Source organism: Schistosoma haematobium, chromosome 1 (genome assembly GCF_000699445.3).
Source record: "Schistosoma haematobium chromosome 1, whole genome shotgun sequence".
NCBI classification, from domain to species: Eukaryota; Metazoa; Platyhelminthes; class Trematoda; order Strigeidida; family Schistosomatidae; genus Schistosoma; species Schistosoma haematobium.
In genome coordinates, this window is record NC_067196.1 from 57,775,291 (window position 1) to 57,793,418 (window position 18,128).

The window sequence follows — 18,128 nt, forward strand, 5'->3', positions numbered from 1 at the left end:
AAGCCACTAATAATAATAATAAATTACAAAATGTTTTTGATTGAGATCATGAGCCGATTGATGTTAGATCACCACTGAAAACCTGGAAGCACTGGACAGCCGTTTCGTCCTACTGGACCACTGAGCCGGCATCCAATGGTGATAGTGTCTAATATCAACCAATCCACGAGATTGCGCGACCGTCTTCCACTGTACTGAGGTAGATACCTTTCTCTACCCAACATGGTCACGACTTCTCATTAGAACTCGGAGAATTCCCTCACGAAGCCAAGTTTCAGTAATCATAATAATGAATGAGAAAATTAATAATGTTTTCTTCATTACCAAGCAGGTTTTCAATATCTAAATTTTAATGTATTTCTTTCTTTTTTCCTTCTTAGTGAATTCCTTTATCCAAATATACTTGTTGTCTATGAAATTATTCAACAAGGAATAGATTTCATATTTTTATAAAGGAGAATTATTAAAATTTCTGATTGGTTAACATTGAATGTTAACCAATCAGAAAATGATTCACAAATAAACATATACTATTGACTAATTTATTACTTATTTAATATTAAATTCATTATAGTAAATACTTAAATAAAATTATTATTTATTTCAAAAAAAAACGAAAAAATCCATTTGGTTCCCTTGAATTCTATCAAAATTCATATGATTTGGAATGAATTTTCATATTATCATAAACTTCATATATTCATGGAAATTGTTTTGTATTATATTCTAATTTTGTATTATGGATAATGAATCAGTCTAGATTTTCTGTTCATTTTATAGTAGTATTAATCATGTTGTTCTCATATCAGCAAGGAATTATGACTGATTTTTTGTTTAGAACACCTGGTAGTTATGCAATTCTACCAGAATTGAAACCATGCCCTTCAGGTGGATTATACTTTAGATTTCTCACTGCAACTTCAACAGGTTTGTTGCTATATACAGAAAATAATATTACTGGACAATTTTTTGCACTCACATTGTTACCGAATAGTAGAATAAAATTGGAATTGGAATTACGTTCACCTCAATATCGTATAACAAGATCACATACAACTATTACGTTAGATTATTCAGAAAAGAGTAAGATTGATACATATTTAAGTGAGTTTGATTCACGTATATCTCATAAAGCAGGTAGCATTTTTTCTAGTCGTTGGAATACTGTGGAAATTACTTTCGAATCACAGACAAACCACACGATTGATGGAGTAAAATTAAAAATTAATGAATATCACACTCAAATGAAAATTTTTCCACCAGTAGATTTTTCTCCGTCAAAGATTTATTTGACATCAAAATACCTTTTACTAGGTCCTTATGTGTATATGGGACAACTTTCAGATGAAATGCGTTCAGATGCAACTCAGCGTGCATTATTCAGTGCTGCAATGCAACCGAGTTTTCAAGGTATAGTAAAGGATATTTATGTTATCCAATGCACTACTTCATATCATTCCAAAATCCAAATAGAAATGAATTCTTCAAAACAATGCATACCATATGAACCAATTATTCTGGAAAACGGTGCATTAAAAATTCACTCTTATTCTAGTTCTTTAAATAAATTATCACACTTCTGTTCACCTCGAAATAATCCTCCAAATATAACTCATGGATTAATAAATGGCTCAAGTTATTTCAATTTATTTCAAAAGCAAACACCATTTGTACGATGTGAAAGTAAGTACTATCACTATTTATGAATATTTCGTTTTACATAATTAAACAATTATCAACCGGATTTAAACTAATGAACTGACCTATATTATGATCTCATTGAGAATACTACTGAAAAATAGACACGAAATTTTATGTAACAGTATTTTTTGCTTAGTTCATTTACTTAAGTAAATTTAACTCCATTATATGACAATAAAATACCTTATATCTTTCTTTGACAAATTTTCGCTATACAATACTTGTTATACAAATAGTATATAATGTAGCTAACGATTGCTTACTTCTTAGCTTTATATACAAATGGAATAAATTCCCGTTAGTATAATAATCACCATCACTTTAAGATATTCAAAAGTTCGCACAAAGTCTAGTAGGAAAGTTTATTGCAAGCCTTTAGACAAAACAATACAATCAGATTAGTAGAAAAGACGATTTGATTATCTTGACTTCTATAGTTTTCTATGCTAAAATACTATCCAAATTTTTCTATAGTTCATGACAGTGGATAACTTTAAAATACTATCCCAGCTAAAAGTAACCACAAAATAAATCATGTCTTCAACATATCACTTCATACTGGAAAAATTCAACATGGTATAATTGAAGTTAGATAGGAATTTATCAATTAGGTAGGCACTATATTTTAATTATCCCAATATATCATCAAAAAAAAATAAACCACAGAATAAGTTATGTAGGTGTAAATTTAAAACTATAATTAACATTCATTGTAAAGAATTAATTGAAATGTAAGTTGGTTTCATGACAAAATATTTAACTGGATTTCACTTATATCATTTTACTTTCATTATAACCGTCAATCATTTAATTTAGAATTTTGAAAAATCGAGTATAGTATGTATGTAAGGTGTTCATTTTTCATTTATGAAATGATAATATCCAAGTAAGTTTGTGACTTTTAGTTGTATCTCACTTGTTTCATAATCACTTAAACAGAATAACGATTGTTGTAGTTATGTAGTGAACAGAGCATGGGTGGGGAAAATCGAATGTATTTAACACAAAATTACAGGACTTGTTAATAAAATCTAACAATCATAAAGTAAATACTTAATTTGCAATATGTCCACCAATTGTCTCATAATGACTCAGACTTCATTGTTCTTGCATTTTCATACAAATTACATTCTGTTTCGATTCTTTACTGTTCGATCCTCTTGTCTCTCTGCTGCCAGACCTTCTGTCCACGACTAACTTCATATACTACTTATGTCAATATAAGTCGCACACACCAAGGTTAATTTAATTATTAATTTATTTTGAATATATTGTATTTTACTAACGTTTACGAATACAATATGTGGAAACGATATGTAGTCCAGACGGTTTCTTTTATAGTGTTCCATAACCTGTTATGGATGACGCGACTGCTTATATTTCGTTATTTTTCTGGATAACATAAACAATGGCTAATTGAAGCAGCCCACCCGTATTCAAATAATGCTTTTGTCAATACGTTTTATTTTTGTTCAAAACATTATATCAGTCAAGCGGAACGAAATGAATCAAAACAGTCCAGGCAATCAGTTAGTCTTACCTAAAGACAAGGAAAGATCAATTAATTTAGTTTAATTAATTGCCTTTTATCAACTGATTATAAGCAAACTAGTTGATTAAATGAAAGTAACTTCTCTACTTGAATTTATGTATAGTATTTTCATTTCATTTAGACATGAATGTTTTGTTGCCCACGTAGTCTACATAAAATGTGATTTTGTCATGATGCGATCAATATTCCTTTCCGGTCCCATTCAAAACTAAAAATTGTATAAATCTATCAACAACAAACAGTTACATAAAATATGAATTGCATAATTCCATATCATGATATTATTATTCCTATGATAATTTGTTATAACACGTGATTGTATATAACTATAATATATAGATATATTACGAATATATTGTCAGAATTTGATAATGTTACCCTTTTCCAGATAGAAAAACAAAACAAAAAAAACATAAGTATCCAATATTATTTGCTTGTTAACCTTTGCATTACATATGATGCCAAAAAAAATAATTCCACTTTTTTTCAATGATTTACATTAGAAATTCAATGAGATATTACTTTTATAATTTAACTTGATATATACATATAATCAAAGTAGTCTGCTTCAAAATATATAAATTTATAGGATTGTCTATTGTAAGAGAATACAATTATTACTTTCCTTAAATCTTTCTTAAGAAGGTTGTGTGTTTTGTGTATGGATAAATACAAGTGAACAAAATTTTTAGGATGTAATCATTATCAGTATTAATAATAATAATAAAAACTTCATCAATAAACTAAGAAACAACGAAAATAAAGTTAACCTTTTAATAAAAGGGTGGAGATAGCAAAAGCACCATATGATTATATGTTAAATCTATATGTATCTATATATAATGATATGAAATATTCATTTCTTTTTTATCTCTTTTTTATTATTCTTTGTGGTTTCTTACAAGTGAAAATGGTTCTTGCACTTTATTAAGTGCACTGGGTACGTATCTATCTATCCATATATATAAGCCCTATATATAAGCTTTAGGATATATTTCAATAGATTATGTACCTATTGATTTTTCGCATATAAAAATACTGATTTATCTTTCAGTTACATAAACAAACTACCTAATCTATTTCAATTTCGAGACTATTCCAGTTAAACTTCAGAAATCATTGTACATATTTTCATTTATTTATTTATTTGATAATTAAAATGATTTTAATTATTTTCATTTTAATTATTGATCTAAATTATTATTATTGTTTTGGTGAAATAATGATTTTTGATGACTTTACAATATTAAACTAACACATAAGATGATACTCAGCGGCCTATGTTCCATTGAGAGTAACTGGCGTAAGTAAGTAAGTAAGTAAGTAACATGGGATGATGATAATGTATTATGGGCGAGACTATAATTTATGGACAAACCAATCAGATTTACGATAACAGGTCTTGTATTTTGACGCGAAATTCATTCACCCATTTGGCTAAGTGGAATCCTAGTATTATAGCTGATGTCATTTCGTGATGAAAACCTTAAATCTAATTCCTAACCCTAACCATCAACTGTAAATCATAATCCTTATTCTTCAAACTGCTTTATAACCCTCACTCAGCCCTAGTAAGTAGGTAGACATTCTCAAGGTCACTTTAGCGTCGCTCAAAAGTCGTCCATAAATTATAGTCTCACCGTATTATGTAATGTAGTATATGGTGAATGTTTCATACTATACTTAAAGATTTGGAAAAGTAGTTTAGTAGTTAAGATGTTCAACTTTTAGCCATTAAAACCTTAGTTCCAACCCTACTTTACTCACTTTGATTTAAGCAACTCGGTAGTATTATCAGCCCTTGATTATACACAACTATTTGGTAAATGAGTTCATTTAAAATATTTTTATAATTTTTTGTATTTATATGCATCATATTTATGAATTTTAAATAATAGAATATTTTAAACTCACACCTAATTATAGAATCCGTCAATATATATTTTCTCGACACAAACCATCTATTACGTTCTAAGAATCAGACATTGATTACATATTCGTTTATGCTTAATTGTTGATTTAATACCTTTCATTGGTGTCATACTTGTACAATGAAATGTGACAACATGAAGCATTTTATTAACTGTCATAACCTAAATTACTGAATTAGATGTTGTTTAGGGTAAATATATACTTTTAAAATGTTATTCAATTGTATGAATAGATATAAGCTTATTCTTAAGTGAAATCAACGTCAATACATTGGACAGAAATTAATTTAACTGAGTAGTATCTGAATTTACTTTACTAAAGATAATAAGATAACGTTTCCGAACGTAGAACGAATATTTATTTGAGTAATACGTTGTGTTTGAACAACGTCCTATATTTGGCCACATATATACACATACAAATGTTCTGTTTCTGCTTCTCTCTAAGTTGTTTTATTAATCACTTTTTACATGGCTTTCGTTTCTTTTTGGTCATGTTAATGACTAAACAATATTGTAAAGTAGAATTAGCATAAGCAATTATCTAATTTGTTTTATTCAACCCATAATGTTTTATACTGAATGCTTCAATATAAGATTTCATGATAGACAATATGGAACAAATAAACTGTCCATAATACAGCTATAAACCAATAATTAAAATAATATCAATAAATTCTAATGCTGTATTAACATAATACATCTTAATTTAAAGAGCTTATAAAAATCACTTAACTTCTCACTTTACATGATAGAATGGTTGTACCCAAATAAATACAGAAATTCATGAAGCACTAGACATATCTATATTATTGATATGAAATGTCACAGAAATGCAGACGCACCATCCCATGAGGGATAAAATGATCCATCTTATATATATTTCATTAGAGCAAGAAAAGCATTCATAGCCAAACAATACGATGTTAATCTACTTCGAAGATTCTCTTCAGCTGCTTTTTTTAAAAAAATTGATTATTTAAAAGTTGAGATGTGAATTTCTCTTTTTTCTTTAAATCGTTTATAGATTAAATAAGTGAATAGTTTAAAGAATAAAACGGAGAAGGAAAAAATTGGAAGATTAGTATTCTAGGTAAAAGTGTACAGAAAAAAAGAGAGAAAATTTATTTGTTAAGCAAAGGCTTTTTAGAAATAACAATAAATTCGATGATTTAATATAATTAACTTATACAATTGATGTCATCAATGTAAATAATGATTGAAATTAGTTTTCTATTTTGAGTCCATATTTTTTATGAGTAATATCTAGCTATAATAATAAGTTTGTTTAATCATTGTTTTGTAACTTGAAATATCTACATTTGATTCCGTTAGCAGGACATAGATTGGATTAAATCATGCTCAATGCACACTTGCGTTGGCGCACGCTGATTGGCTAATTCTTATCCAATCAGCGTTAGCCAATATTTTGTGAACACTAAAAATCTCATGTGAAAAACCATAAATATACTAACGTTTTTCCTATTGTGCTTCTTACTTCCATCTAACCTTGTTATTTGGAATATAATCCCTTTTCTATACAACCGTGTTCTGATTTGGGGGACTTGTCGAGTGAATCGGTGTCCAAGAATACTAAGCACTAGGAATAGCTGGGTTATAACTGTAAGAGGGAATCATAACAGATTCATTGCTTATATGCCACTTATTGAATAAAATATCATTGAAGTTCATGAACAGAGTTTTATAAATCTTGTAATTAAATAAACTGGAATCATCTGATCTCTTGTGAGAAAATGAGTAACTTTAAGTTAAGAGAAATTCCATACTGTAATTCACAGATACGATATGAAACTAATATTGAGATAGAATTCCATATTGTTTTATGAGAATACAAAATAATCAGTAGGAATGATTCCTAATTTCAGTGTATTATTTATCAAGTTCTACTTTTTTTAAACGAATACTTAAAGTTGATTCGTTCGATCATACTGGAAAAAAAATCAATCTGTCGTATAAGTCAGAGCTGAATTGGATTTTCACTAAGATATTTATTTAATTACAGTAGTAAAATCACGTAGTTTCCGTTAAGTCGAGCATATCTGATCAGTGAAGTTTGATTAACGTGAAATATTAGAAATTGCTAATTGGCCATTTACAAATCCTTGATTATCTATTGAATCCAGTCATTCAGTAAAACGTTAGGATGTATGGAGCACTCAAAGTAATTACTTCAGGGCTTTGTAATTTCATTGATTCATTACCATAAGTACTTTATGAATTTTGTTTTCCAGTATAAAGTTTATTTATGTTTTATAGATAAGGATGTCTGAAGTGAAATTAATAATTAAGTTGCTTCAAATTGAACAGACAAATCAGTCGAAATCAGATTTCAGGAACAATAAATTTTGAAAAAATCACTTTGGAATATACTAATCAAATATAAGAGGTAATCTTTGCCCGTCTATCTTCAATCACCTAATTATAAAATTCTGACGTCCATTTTTACATTTGTTTATATTATCCTTGGATATTTGACCTATATAGACAAAATGAAATGTTAATATAACTTGAACATTGACATTCGTCCACTTGATATGATTTGAAACAGAAATAAACCTTGAAATACACTTACAAGCTACTCATTCTTGTTATGATTTATTTATTACTATACTTATGGAAATCGCAATACCTGAAATTTTCAGTTCGATTGATCATACGAAGTAACGTTGCATAATTTAATAATTAGATTGAATATATTATGATCAAATAGTATATTATTCCCAAGTTAAACTTTCCATATTAGTAAAAACATTAGCGCAAAATTCACAATTACCATTGTTTTACTTTAAATGCTTTTATCGTAAGTTTTCTTCTTTCGGTTACCATAAGAAGCATAGACAACAGTTACTATGTATAATGGGTTATCTTTGAAATTCCAATCCATTTAGTTTGGTCTTAGTCATTATAGTACAATTGACACTTCAACAAATTATGTTAGTTATATATTTTAGTTCTTATATTCAAATAATATTACCAATAAATATAATCTCATATTGTATATGGACAAGTTCTTTTGGTTAAATATTATTAGTTACGTAATTTCTAAAAATGAACCACTTGGGGCTTACCGTATTACTTACTTACTTACGCCTGTTACTCCTAATGGAGCATAGGCCTCCGACCAGCATTCTCCAACCCACACTGTCCTGGGCCTTCTTTTCTAATTCTATCCAATTCTTGTGCATTTTTCTCATGTCTATCTCCGTTTCCCGCGTAAAATTGTTCTTTGGTATTCCTCTCCTCCTTTGGCTTTGAGGATTCCATGTGAGGGATTGTCTTGTGACGCAGTTTGGTGCCTTCTTCAATATGTGTCCTATTCACCTCCAGCGCTTCTTCCTGATTCCTCCCTCCGCTGGGATCTGGTTTGTTCTCTCCAACAGTAGGTTGTCGCTGATAGTGTCTGTCCAACACATCCGAAATATTTTGCGTAGACAACTATTAATAAACACTTTTATCCTCTGGATGATGACTTTCGTAGTTCTCCAGGTTTCCACCCCATATAGTAGAACTGTCTTGACATTTGGGCTTACCGTATGGCATATTCAAAAAGCCGAATGTATTCACTTAGATAAGACAATGAAATATTTTATATATTAACGTAGTCTCAACAAATATCAAAACATGTTACCTAAGAGCAAATAAAAAAAGATTTTCACAATTACTTAACAAACTGCCATTTATTCAACTGTATATAAAACTTAATGGAAAAGACTAATCAATTACTTTTTAAATTATTTCTTTTCCGCTCACTACCTGAACACCCTGAAAGCATATATGTTATGATTATTTATAATGTACATATAATTAGGTCCCTATGGGAAATTTTCTTTTCTTCATTTATTCTGTTATAATAATTATAATAAAAATAAGTAAATGACAATCTATTAGAGATTCATTCATATTTTACATTTAATTTATTATATTATTGTTTTGCATTTTTTTCTTCCCTGAATGCCTTTTAATTCTCCTCTAAAATGATGCATATACACATATATACACGTTCATATTAATAAAGTACATTGTATGTTCACATGCATATTTATTATTTAAAGGGAATTTTTCAATTAACATTTTATTTCTTATTCACTAATCAATTGTACGGTTATCATGTTTTCAGCTTAGCAAATAGATTTAATGAGTACAAATATTATTGTTATTCAAATAGTCATGAGATGATGATGATGATGAATATTTAGGATTCAGGATAAGGATGTTGAAGGTACTGTGATGAGAATTCACATTCATATTATCCAGCTCAGAGATTACATGAATTACAATATTCATGAAAATTGGTGGATTAGCATATGCTGTGCATATAGTAAATATTTGGCAAATAATTTTAGATACACAATCGTTTACAGACTTTGTTTGATGTTATTTCCTGAAATAAGTTTTACAAATTTGTATTTGTACTTCATCAAGAATATCGAATCCCTATTATTATTATGCACAAAAAGATTAAAAAGATGTTTTACAATTTTCTCGCATTGAAATCTTGTAATACAACATTATATTATAGGCGAAAATCAGGTATATTCTTTAAACTAATAAATAAAACATTTCATTAGGTAAGTGTGCTTAGTAATACAAATCAATTAAGGGTTGATATTACAGTGTTTGATAATAATGGTCTATGAGTAACATTGTTTCTAGGTTTCTAGTGAAACTGTTAAATCACTCCTACTGATTCAGTTAAATGTATTAAAACATTATGATCAATGCTAATCAATATTTTTACGAAACTCTAAAACTGATGTAAATAAATAATTAGATAACTCAGCATTTATGTGTTTACAGATTCTACGTTATTCTGCCCAGCCCTCCATCCAGATACAATCGAACTATTAGGATGTGATTTGTGTTATTTGCCTTATTGGACTGATTTTCTCGTTTATACATGAAAACTTATTCTTTTTTATGTCACATCTCTCAACAAGATACCTCTCTATCGCTTTTTGAATATATATTTATATAATTTTGTAATTTTAAAACATGTGTTCACCAGCTATATTAAAACAAACGCATGTAAAAGTCTTTCTATCTTGTCTGGAACAAGTAACATCATATTTTAACCAAATGGTTATATTAATTACGCAAAAATTGGAAATGGATTTTTTACTAGTTAGTGTGGAAAGATTAATTTTAGAAATTAAATGTGAATGTTTACATTGAATTATGAAAAAAAATAAATAGTATTCATATATATAAATATATATATATATATATATATATATTCATCACATGGCATAGTAGTACTTTTGGCATACATAATTACTGATGGTAACTGGTAAACTTGCTAGGCTGAGTTGTGACATGAAGTATTAATAATTCTAGAACTAGTTGTTGAAATAAGGAATCGTAAGATAAACAACAGAAATGGTTATACAAGGAATTTGTAAAATGATTTTAGGATTAGTTAGATCGAAATATCTTGGAATTTTTCGGTTATTTGAATACAATTTATGTGATACATTCATTTCTCATTCATACTTATCTGGAATGTATGCACAGTGTACGGAGACATTTTAGCTTCTAAAGTCTATGCACAATTAATAAACTGTCCGAAAGGATTCGGAAAGCAACTAATAATAGAGATTATTCAACTGTTATCAAGAACTTTGCTCGAATAATTTGAATAAAAACTTGAGGCTTTATGTATCTTAATTTAGTGGGATAATACAGCTTATCATCAAGTTTGGAATAAACTGTAATAAACATTTTCAATTAAATAAACCTTGGTAAGGATTTAAAACGAAACAACTAATCGTTGAACATTCAAAGAGTTTAGTGATGAGCAAGTCGGAATCGAGAACGAAACTTTTAAGTTTTTGAGCAAAATTCAAATATCTTGTACAATGACCAGTAGAAACATTCTTCCATACCGCTCAAAGTTTTAATATGATGTCAAAAAAGTTCTTTCTACCACCACATTTTATAAATCATAATGTTTAGCGTAACAAGCTCAGTTCATTTAGTCTGTATGCAGCAAATAATTCGACACTGACTTCAAATTTTTACCTTATTCTGTTGATTCTGAAAAATAATTCAATACTGACACCATATTTTAGTGATAGCGCTTCTCGAATTTTCCCGCGACATTCATTCATTCATATGGCTGCAGAGTATTTTCTAATTCTAGCTGGCATCAGTTTTTAGTAAAACCTTTAATCCTTAAATTATAATCGTAATGTTAAACATGTAACCCTAAGTAAGAAATATGTGAGGACTTAGAATTAGATCTGGGTCTTTTTAAAGGTTTGAGAAGCCGAACAATCAGTGTTCATAAGGAGAGATTTCTATGCTATTACTTTTTTGATTTACAGACAAAATGACTAGTAGAATATGTCAATAGATTTATTGATTATGTAAAATCGACTTACATTTCCATACCTTAGTATCTTACTTTACAAAAGTCACTCATTTAACCAAACAATTTTCTCACTGGGTAGAAAATAGTTGAGATCAGTCACAGTTGTTTTAAACTCGCTCTTATATCACACTCTTGATGTATGCTTTTCCTCACGCTTAAGCATATCAAACGTGACACGTAAAAGCTCTCATCATACGCCTACCCAAATTATTATTGTTTGTGAAGGCTCTATAATTATCACTAATAGTTCTATTAACCAAATTTACTTATCCTTGGGTGAGTAGTTATTTCCCTTTTAACAACATACTTTTTCTTGTCTCTGAGTTTATCTGCACTAATGCTTTCATTTTTATTTTATTTACTGAACCTATGAACTTATGTAAAATGAGATGCCACTGGGAAGTTATTCTAAATCCACTTTTTATTTGATCATACGCATTACCTATCTGTCTAAACGTATATTTGAAATTAAAGCTTCCGAAACACTTTCCTATTCGATTTCCTACACTTTATTGATATTAATGAGATCATTCAAAAGAATGTGTTTAAAGTTAATATCAAGGTGCACTTTGATAAAGCCAATAAAGGCTATAATATGTAATTCTTCAATGTTGTTTTTGTTAGACTTTTTGCAAGTACTAAATCTCACAGAAATGTTGATAACAAAAGATTGGAAGTTCTGTAATCAGTAACTTCATACTCAACTATATTTCTTTGAATCTCTATGACTTTATGTCTATCGTTCTAATGATAAAATTGAGAAACTGAGATTTCATTCATGTTATGTAATGATAGCAACTGAAAACTAAATTTAATCAACAATATTTGTGATTGTTCTTAGCAGGATAGTCGGAAAAATATACCAATAATTATCGTGGTAAGTCTATGGTGGCCTTGGACCTTAAATGTACATTTCCTATTGGTCGATGTTTATTTCACTTGTCAAATATTGTGTAAATGTTGTTCTCTATTTTATGGTACGATGTGGTTTGTTTGTTTGGTATATAAATAGAGTATGTCTGAAATACAATGATTCATAACTCAGAGGCTGTGACTTGTGTTTCTTGACTCAACTGGCTAGGACAGATAGCGAAGCAGGGCCAATCAGGGCACTAGGTCGTCCACTACGTGTTTACGTGTCACTGTTACCGAATCGGTCAATAAAACGCTGCTTATCAAAACCTGCAGTCTCACACGTTACAACAGCAGTGAACAAAATCTTTTAGTTTACTTGATTTTTTCTTCGAGAAATTACTAACTTTAGTAATAGTCGAAGATTTGACTCATTGTAATCTCTTGTTATATATTGATAGAATTGTCTGAAAGGTATACTTTATTATTATTAGCTTTATTCAACACTGTATTTTTAGTACAATATAGAATTCTCAGCACAAACTATTTCAACAAGTTTCCATTTCTTATTTCTTGATCGATCGTGATGATAAATATTGAGTAGTCGTCAGTTAGATGTTAACAATTCAGGAATCGACATCTAAATAATATACATTTGTTTCGCTGCATATTGCCAGCAACCACGATATCTCTGATTAGGCCTCTTATAATTTGGTACAATGAAAGGTTATGCACTTTTCAGAAACGCACCTAAATAGGTTTTGTTGTATTAAATTAAACAAAATACAGATAACTTGTTGAAATATCTAGATGTCAGGAATAGATAGTCTAATTGTTCAAACAGACCGCCATTGATTCTCTCATTATTAATAATCAACGAATTGCATGAAGCTTATCAAAATATTGATTAAAAGTTAACACATCTATAATCACTTAGTTATAGATGTACAATAATTTTATAAAGTCAATTTCTTTCGATTAGAAACGATAAAATTTATGTAAAGTATTAACGAAAATCATTCATTATAGATAACTATTACTTTATTATATATTCTATGATGATTAACAATATAATGAAAGATATATATTCATTTTTAATATGCTTGAGAATATAATCTATTTTTATGATAATGTGAATAAAACATTTCCTGAACATTATATAATGCATTATTAATAATTAACTGAATGCGAAACACATTATTATTATTACTGATCTCACCATTTACTCAGATGTATAATTCATTGTTATTTGTCATGAATTCATACATATATATCAAATTTATTTTGTCTTAATGAGATACCAAACATATTTATATAGTCTAGTTATCCGTCGAATATATTGTAGTTGAAAAAAAAGGAAAGAAAAGAGGATAACATAGAATAATCTAAATCTAAATTGCATAACAGAATTGTTACTATCCAAGAAAGTTTGTTTTTTTTCGACTTTTTTTTAATGTAGTGATGTGTAGTCATGCGGAACGTTTTAATGAAAACTATGTGAAATTCAGTATAGAATCTCTTTTACTGTAATCAAACTTGTTACATAAATTATGCAAGAGTTTAAAATGTTCAACTTTTTTCTTTTTATTATTATTATTAGAATAAACAATTTTTGTTTAAATAAAGCTTTATAACATTTCAGAAATTATCTATTTCATACAGAACTGTTTTTTCTTCTTGTTAAATAAATATTGATGAGTGAAACTTTTATCAGGTTTAATGTACAATTTATTTTTAGTATGCAGTTGAGGAAATTATTGAATTTTATAGAAATCATGAATTGATCAATGTTAGACTATCAATGAAAACTTGAAAACACCGGGCAGTCGTCTTTTCTTAATATGAGATGCCTCATCAATGTGTATCGACAATCCCGCGCGCGGGACCAATACCCTAAGTCTCACGCAAGCACTTAACTCACAAATCACTGAGCCGTGATTCAATAGGTAAACGTTAAACTGCATTTGACTTGTGTATGACATCAGTAGGCCTCAATATACAGAAGGGGTAAACCAAGGTCCTCAAATACAACACGGAGAACAGCAATCCAATCACTCTTGATGGCGAAACTCTGGAAGATGTAGAATCCTTCACATACCTGGGAAGTATCATCGATGAGCAAGAAGGTTCAGATGCAGACATAAAGGTGAGGATTTGCACAACAATGGCCGCATTCCTACAGTTGAAGAACATATGGAACTCAAAACAACTTTCAACCAATATCAAATTGAGAACCTTCAATACGAATGTCAAAACAATTCTACTGTACGGAGCTGAAAATTCGCGAACTACAACAACCACCATCAAGAAGGTACAAGTATTTATAAATATCTGTCTACGCAACATACTTAACATCCATTGACCGGATACCGTCGACAACAGCCTTCTGTGAGAGAGAACAATCCAGCTTCCAGCTGAAAAGGGAATTAGGAAATGATGATGGAAATGGATAGGACATACACTACGCAAATCGCCAAACTGCATAACGAGGCAAGCGCTAACTTGAAATCCTGAATGGAAGCGGAAAAGCGGAATGCCAAAGAACACATTACGTCGGGAAATAGAAGCAGATGTGGAAAAGATGAATAACAACTGCAAAGAGCTGGAAAGGATTGTCCAAGACAGGGTTTGATGGAGAATGCTGGTGAGCGGCATATGCTCCTTCATGAGGAGTAACATTATGACTGAGACCTTCTGAGTAAGTAGACAGAAGTCTAATATTTGTTATGATAAACATGTAACAATTACTCACTTCCCTATTTGACCATATCGACTTATCTTTAATGTAGTACATTACTTTTCCTTTCTTGTATCGACCACCATCTTAAAGTAGTCCGAGAATTGTTCCTTAAAGTTATCAAGAACCTCTTCCTGTATAGATGATTGAAACCGGTCCATGTTTATTCTGAAATAATATTTGTGAATATGAATATTTATGTATTATTGAACAGACCATATCTTCATTATATTATTACATATAAGTCTGTCAAATCTTGAAATGATCTGATTATTTTATTTAATATAAAATCCGAATATATTCATGATACATTTTAACACAAAAATGATATCTGTGATTTTTTAAATAGACCAAATGGATCATTCATTCATGTTGATAATAATCAATAGTTATTCATAATAATAGTTCACATATTTGACTGATACATTTTGAAGGTTATGAAATCATTTGAGATTGAGAGTCATTACTTGAAAATATTTCTTTATATATATGACATTTATTTGTTAATCCTTCTAAGTAAAATACGAAGAAAATCGGCGGTAACAATTAGTGACAACAAACTTCTTTTAAGCTTTAGAATAATAACCAATGAATTCGTTATGTATTACTTAGTGTTATTGACATTTTAAAAATCAACATTTTAGATGATTTCAGTTACATTTAAATCGTTTCATGGGATATATATTAAAAGAAGAACTATCATTACTGATTCACTTTGTCGTTTATATCAATAATTTTTATTTCAAAATAAATAGGTGATTTGTACAAACTGAAAAAGACCTTCGTTTACTAGATTGTTATCATTGCAACAAACAAATAAATATTTTTAGTCATCCATTGGTTAAACTGTGCCTGTAACTGTTCTAGAGTTACTGCCAGTCTCAAACCTGGATAAAAGAAGGAGGGTTGAGCATGGAGTCGGTAACTCCATCTCTTAAAAAAAGTAGTCTTGCTAAAAAAATACCAATCAGCCATTGGTTAACACTAATAATGTGGACGTAATAAAAGATGTTAATGTTTGTTGTTGAACACTGTTTATGAGTAAGTTAGTTTACAAATAGACAATTCCAGTGCAATATTAAAGAAGGTTCCGAAAAAAATAATTAATCAAATAATCGATCTCTACGAGCTAGCTTTGGTATTATCTTTCTACTCATTCAGGTAGACTTAACTCTTAGTTGTCTTCTTACATACATCGAGGATGCTGAATTTAACTAATGTAAATAAACTGTTCATTGATTTTTATCGTAAATGAACAGAACTTTTGTAAACACTTAAAACCTATAAGCATTGAATATCTGTTTTATTCTCGTTTGAGCCTTATTGCTGACCAAAACTCATGACTCCAAGAGGATCGAATTCATTATATTAAAACCAGTCGGTATGAAACATCACAACTGAACGGCAATTATATACACATATATATAATTCTAACAATGTTGAAACCACTTTGTCCTCAAAATTTCATAATAATTCAAGGTTCATATCAACTTGTTTTGTTTGTATCTAAAATCTCAGTAGTTGCTTTAATGCATACAAATTAGAATAAAATTCAGCACTGAAATATTTAAGCTACACTCTTAGTAAAGTATGGATACTGTTCAATGTATCATATAATTTGTTTGGAAAAATTATGATTCATTCATTACAAATTTAATAAGAACCGAATTTAGAATCAAATCCATGTAAATGAGTTGATTTTTTTCTCATAGATTGTTTAATTCATGGACATTATTATAGTTTAGTGATAAACGATGCATAAATAAGCTTTTTTTAATTGGTCAATAATTATTCATTTCCTTCCTGTTCTTACATATGAACTCAATAAAGATTAATAGAAAAGGTAATATAGTACTGAACGCTGTGATAATTAGTAAGGCTGATTTCTTTTTATAAACTAGCGATCACTATGTCTAAAAATTTATGAAGTACACGCCTAATTATTTATTTATGAACTTTGTTCATGTAGTAGTCTGAAGATATTATAAAAATTTATTGAAAAGTAAATCTTACCAAATACCTGATAAGTAAAACAAAAATGCTGTTTATTAACAGATAATAGTTTACAGATCAGATGTAAATGTGCTTGATCTTTAAGCACATCATAAATGGAGATGTTTATATGAATAGTACTGTATCGAAAAAGCCGAATACCTATAGAAGGATAACGATATACGCCAACCTCTGACTATAAATCCTAATTAAATTTGGTTAGTTGGATATAGAGTATCATGAAAATGTTTTTCAGAGAGGAGAAAACCAAAAGACGGTACATGTAACCAATGAAACAGAGTAAGTCATTAATCGTTTGAGGATACCCTTTTACGACAAACTGTTTAACTGCCAGGAACTCCAACTTACAGTCCTTCCAAAGAACTCCAAGAACCTACAACCAAACAAAGACGAGATCGTGGTTTCATCCACTACAACAGTAACTAAACTCAAGAGGTTCAAGAACTGTAGTGGCTACATTTGACGGAAATTCCTGTTATACAAGGCTCGTAGCTAAATTCAAAGCAACGCTTTTGATATGTTATTTAGTTTATACATAGTTTATCCTAAAAAGAAAATAACGTAGAAATAACTACAAAATCACTAATAGTGTCTTCAGAGATATTAATGCTGCAAACATCAGCATATGGGATTTCATTCTTCGATATATCAATCGGAAGAGCAAACATAATAGATTTGGAAACAGAATCATCAAAGAAAGCAAGCCACAAATACTATATACCTTGCAACAACAAAACTCAGCAGAAAACGAGAGATGACGTATACAAATATTATTCAAAAATGTCTAAGATCATTACAACAAGTCACACATAAAATAAAAGAATCCTACCATCTGTTCGTCCTGAATAAGAAAAACAGTCTGCATAACTTTAGCTAAGACGTTGATAGGCCAGAAGAAAATCTTACACAGAAACCTGAAAATAGATCTTTTTACTTTCGAAAACGATCACA

General features: G+C 29.4%; 1 protein-coding gene across 1 annotated transcript in view; it reads left to right on the plus strand.

Moving 5' to 3' along the window:
• Positions 1-617: 617 nt before the first annotated feature.
• Positions 618-18,128, plus strand: part of MS3_00001700 (uncharacterized protein) — a 122,595-nt gene continuing 105,084 nt past the window's right edge. Inside the window, exon 1 of the mRNA XM_051209169.1 lies at positions 618-1,683. Within this exon, the coding sequence (XP_051074600.1) occupies positions 747-1,683 (937 nt within the window). The 5' untranslated portion in view covers positions 618-746. The remainder of the gene's footprint in view (positions 1,684-18,128) is intronic.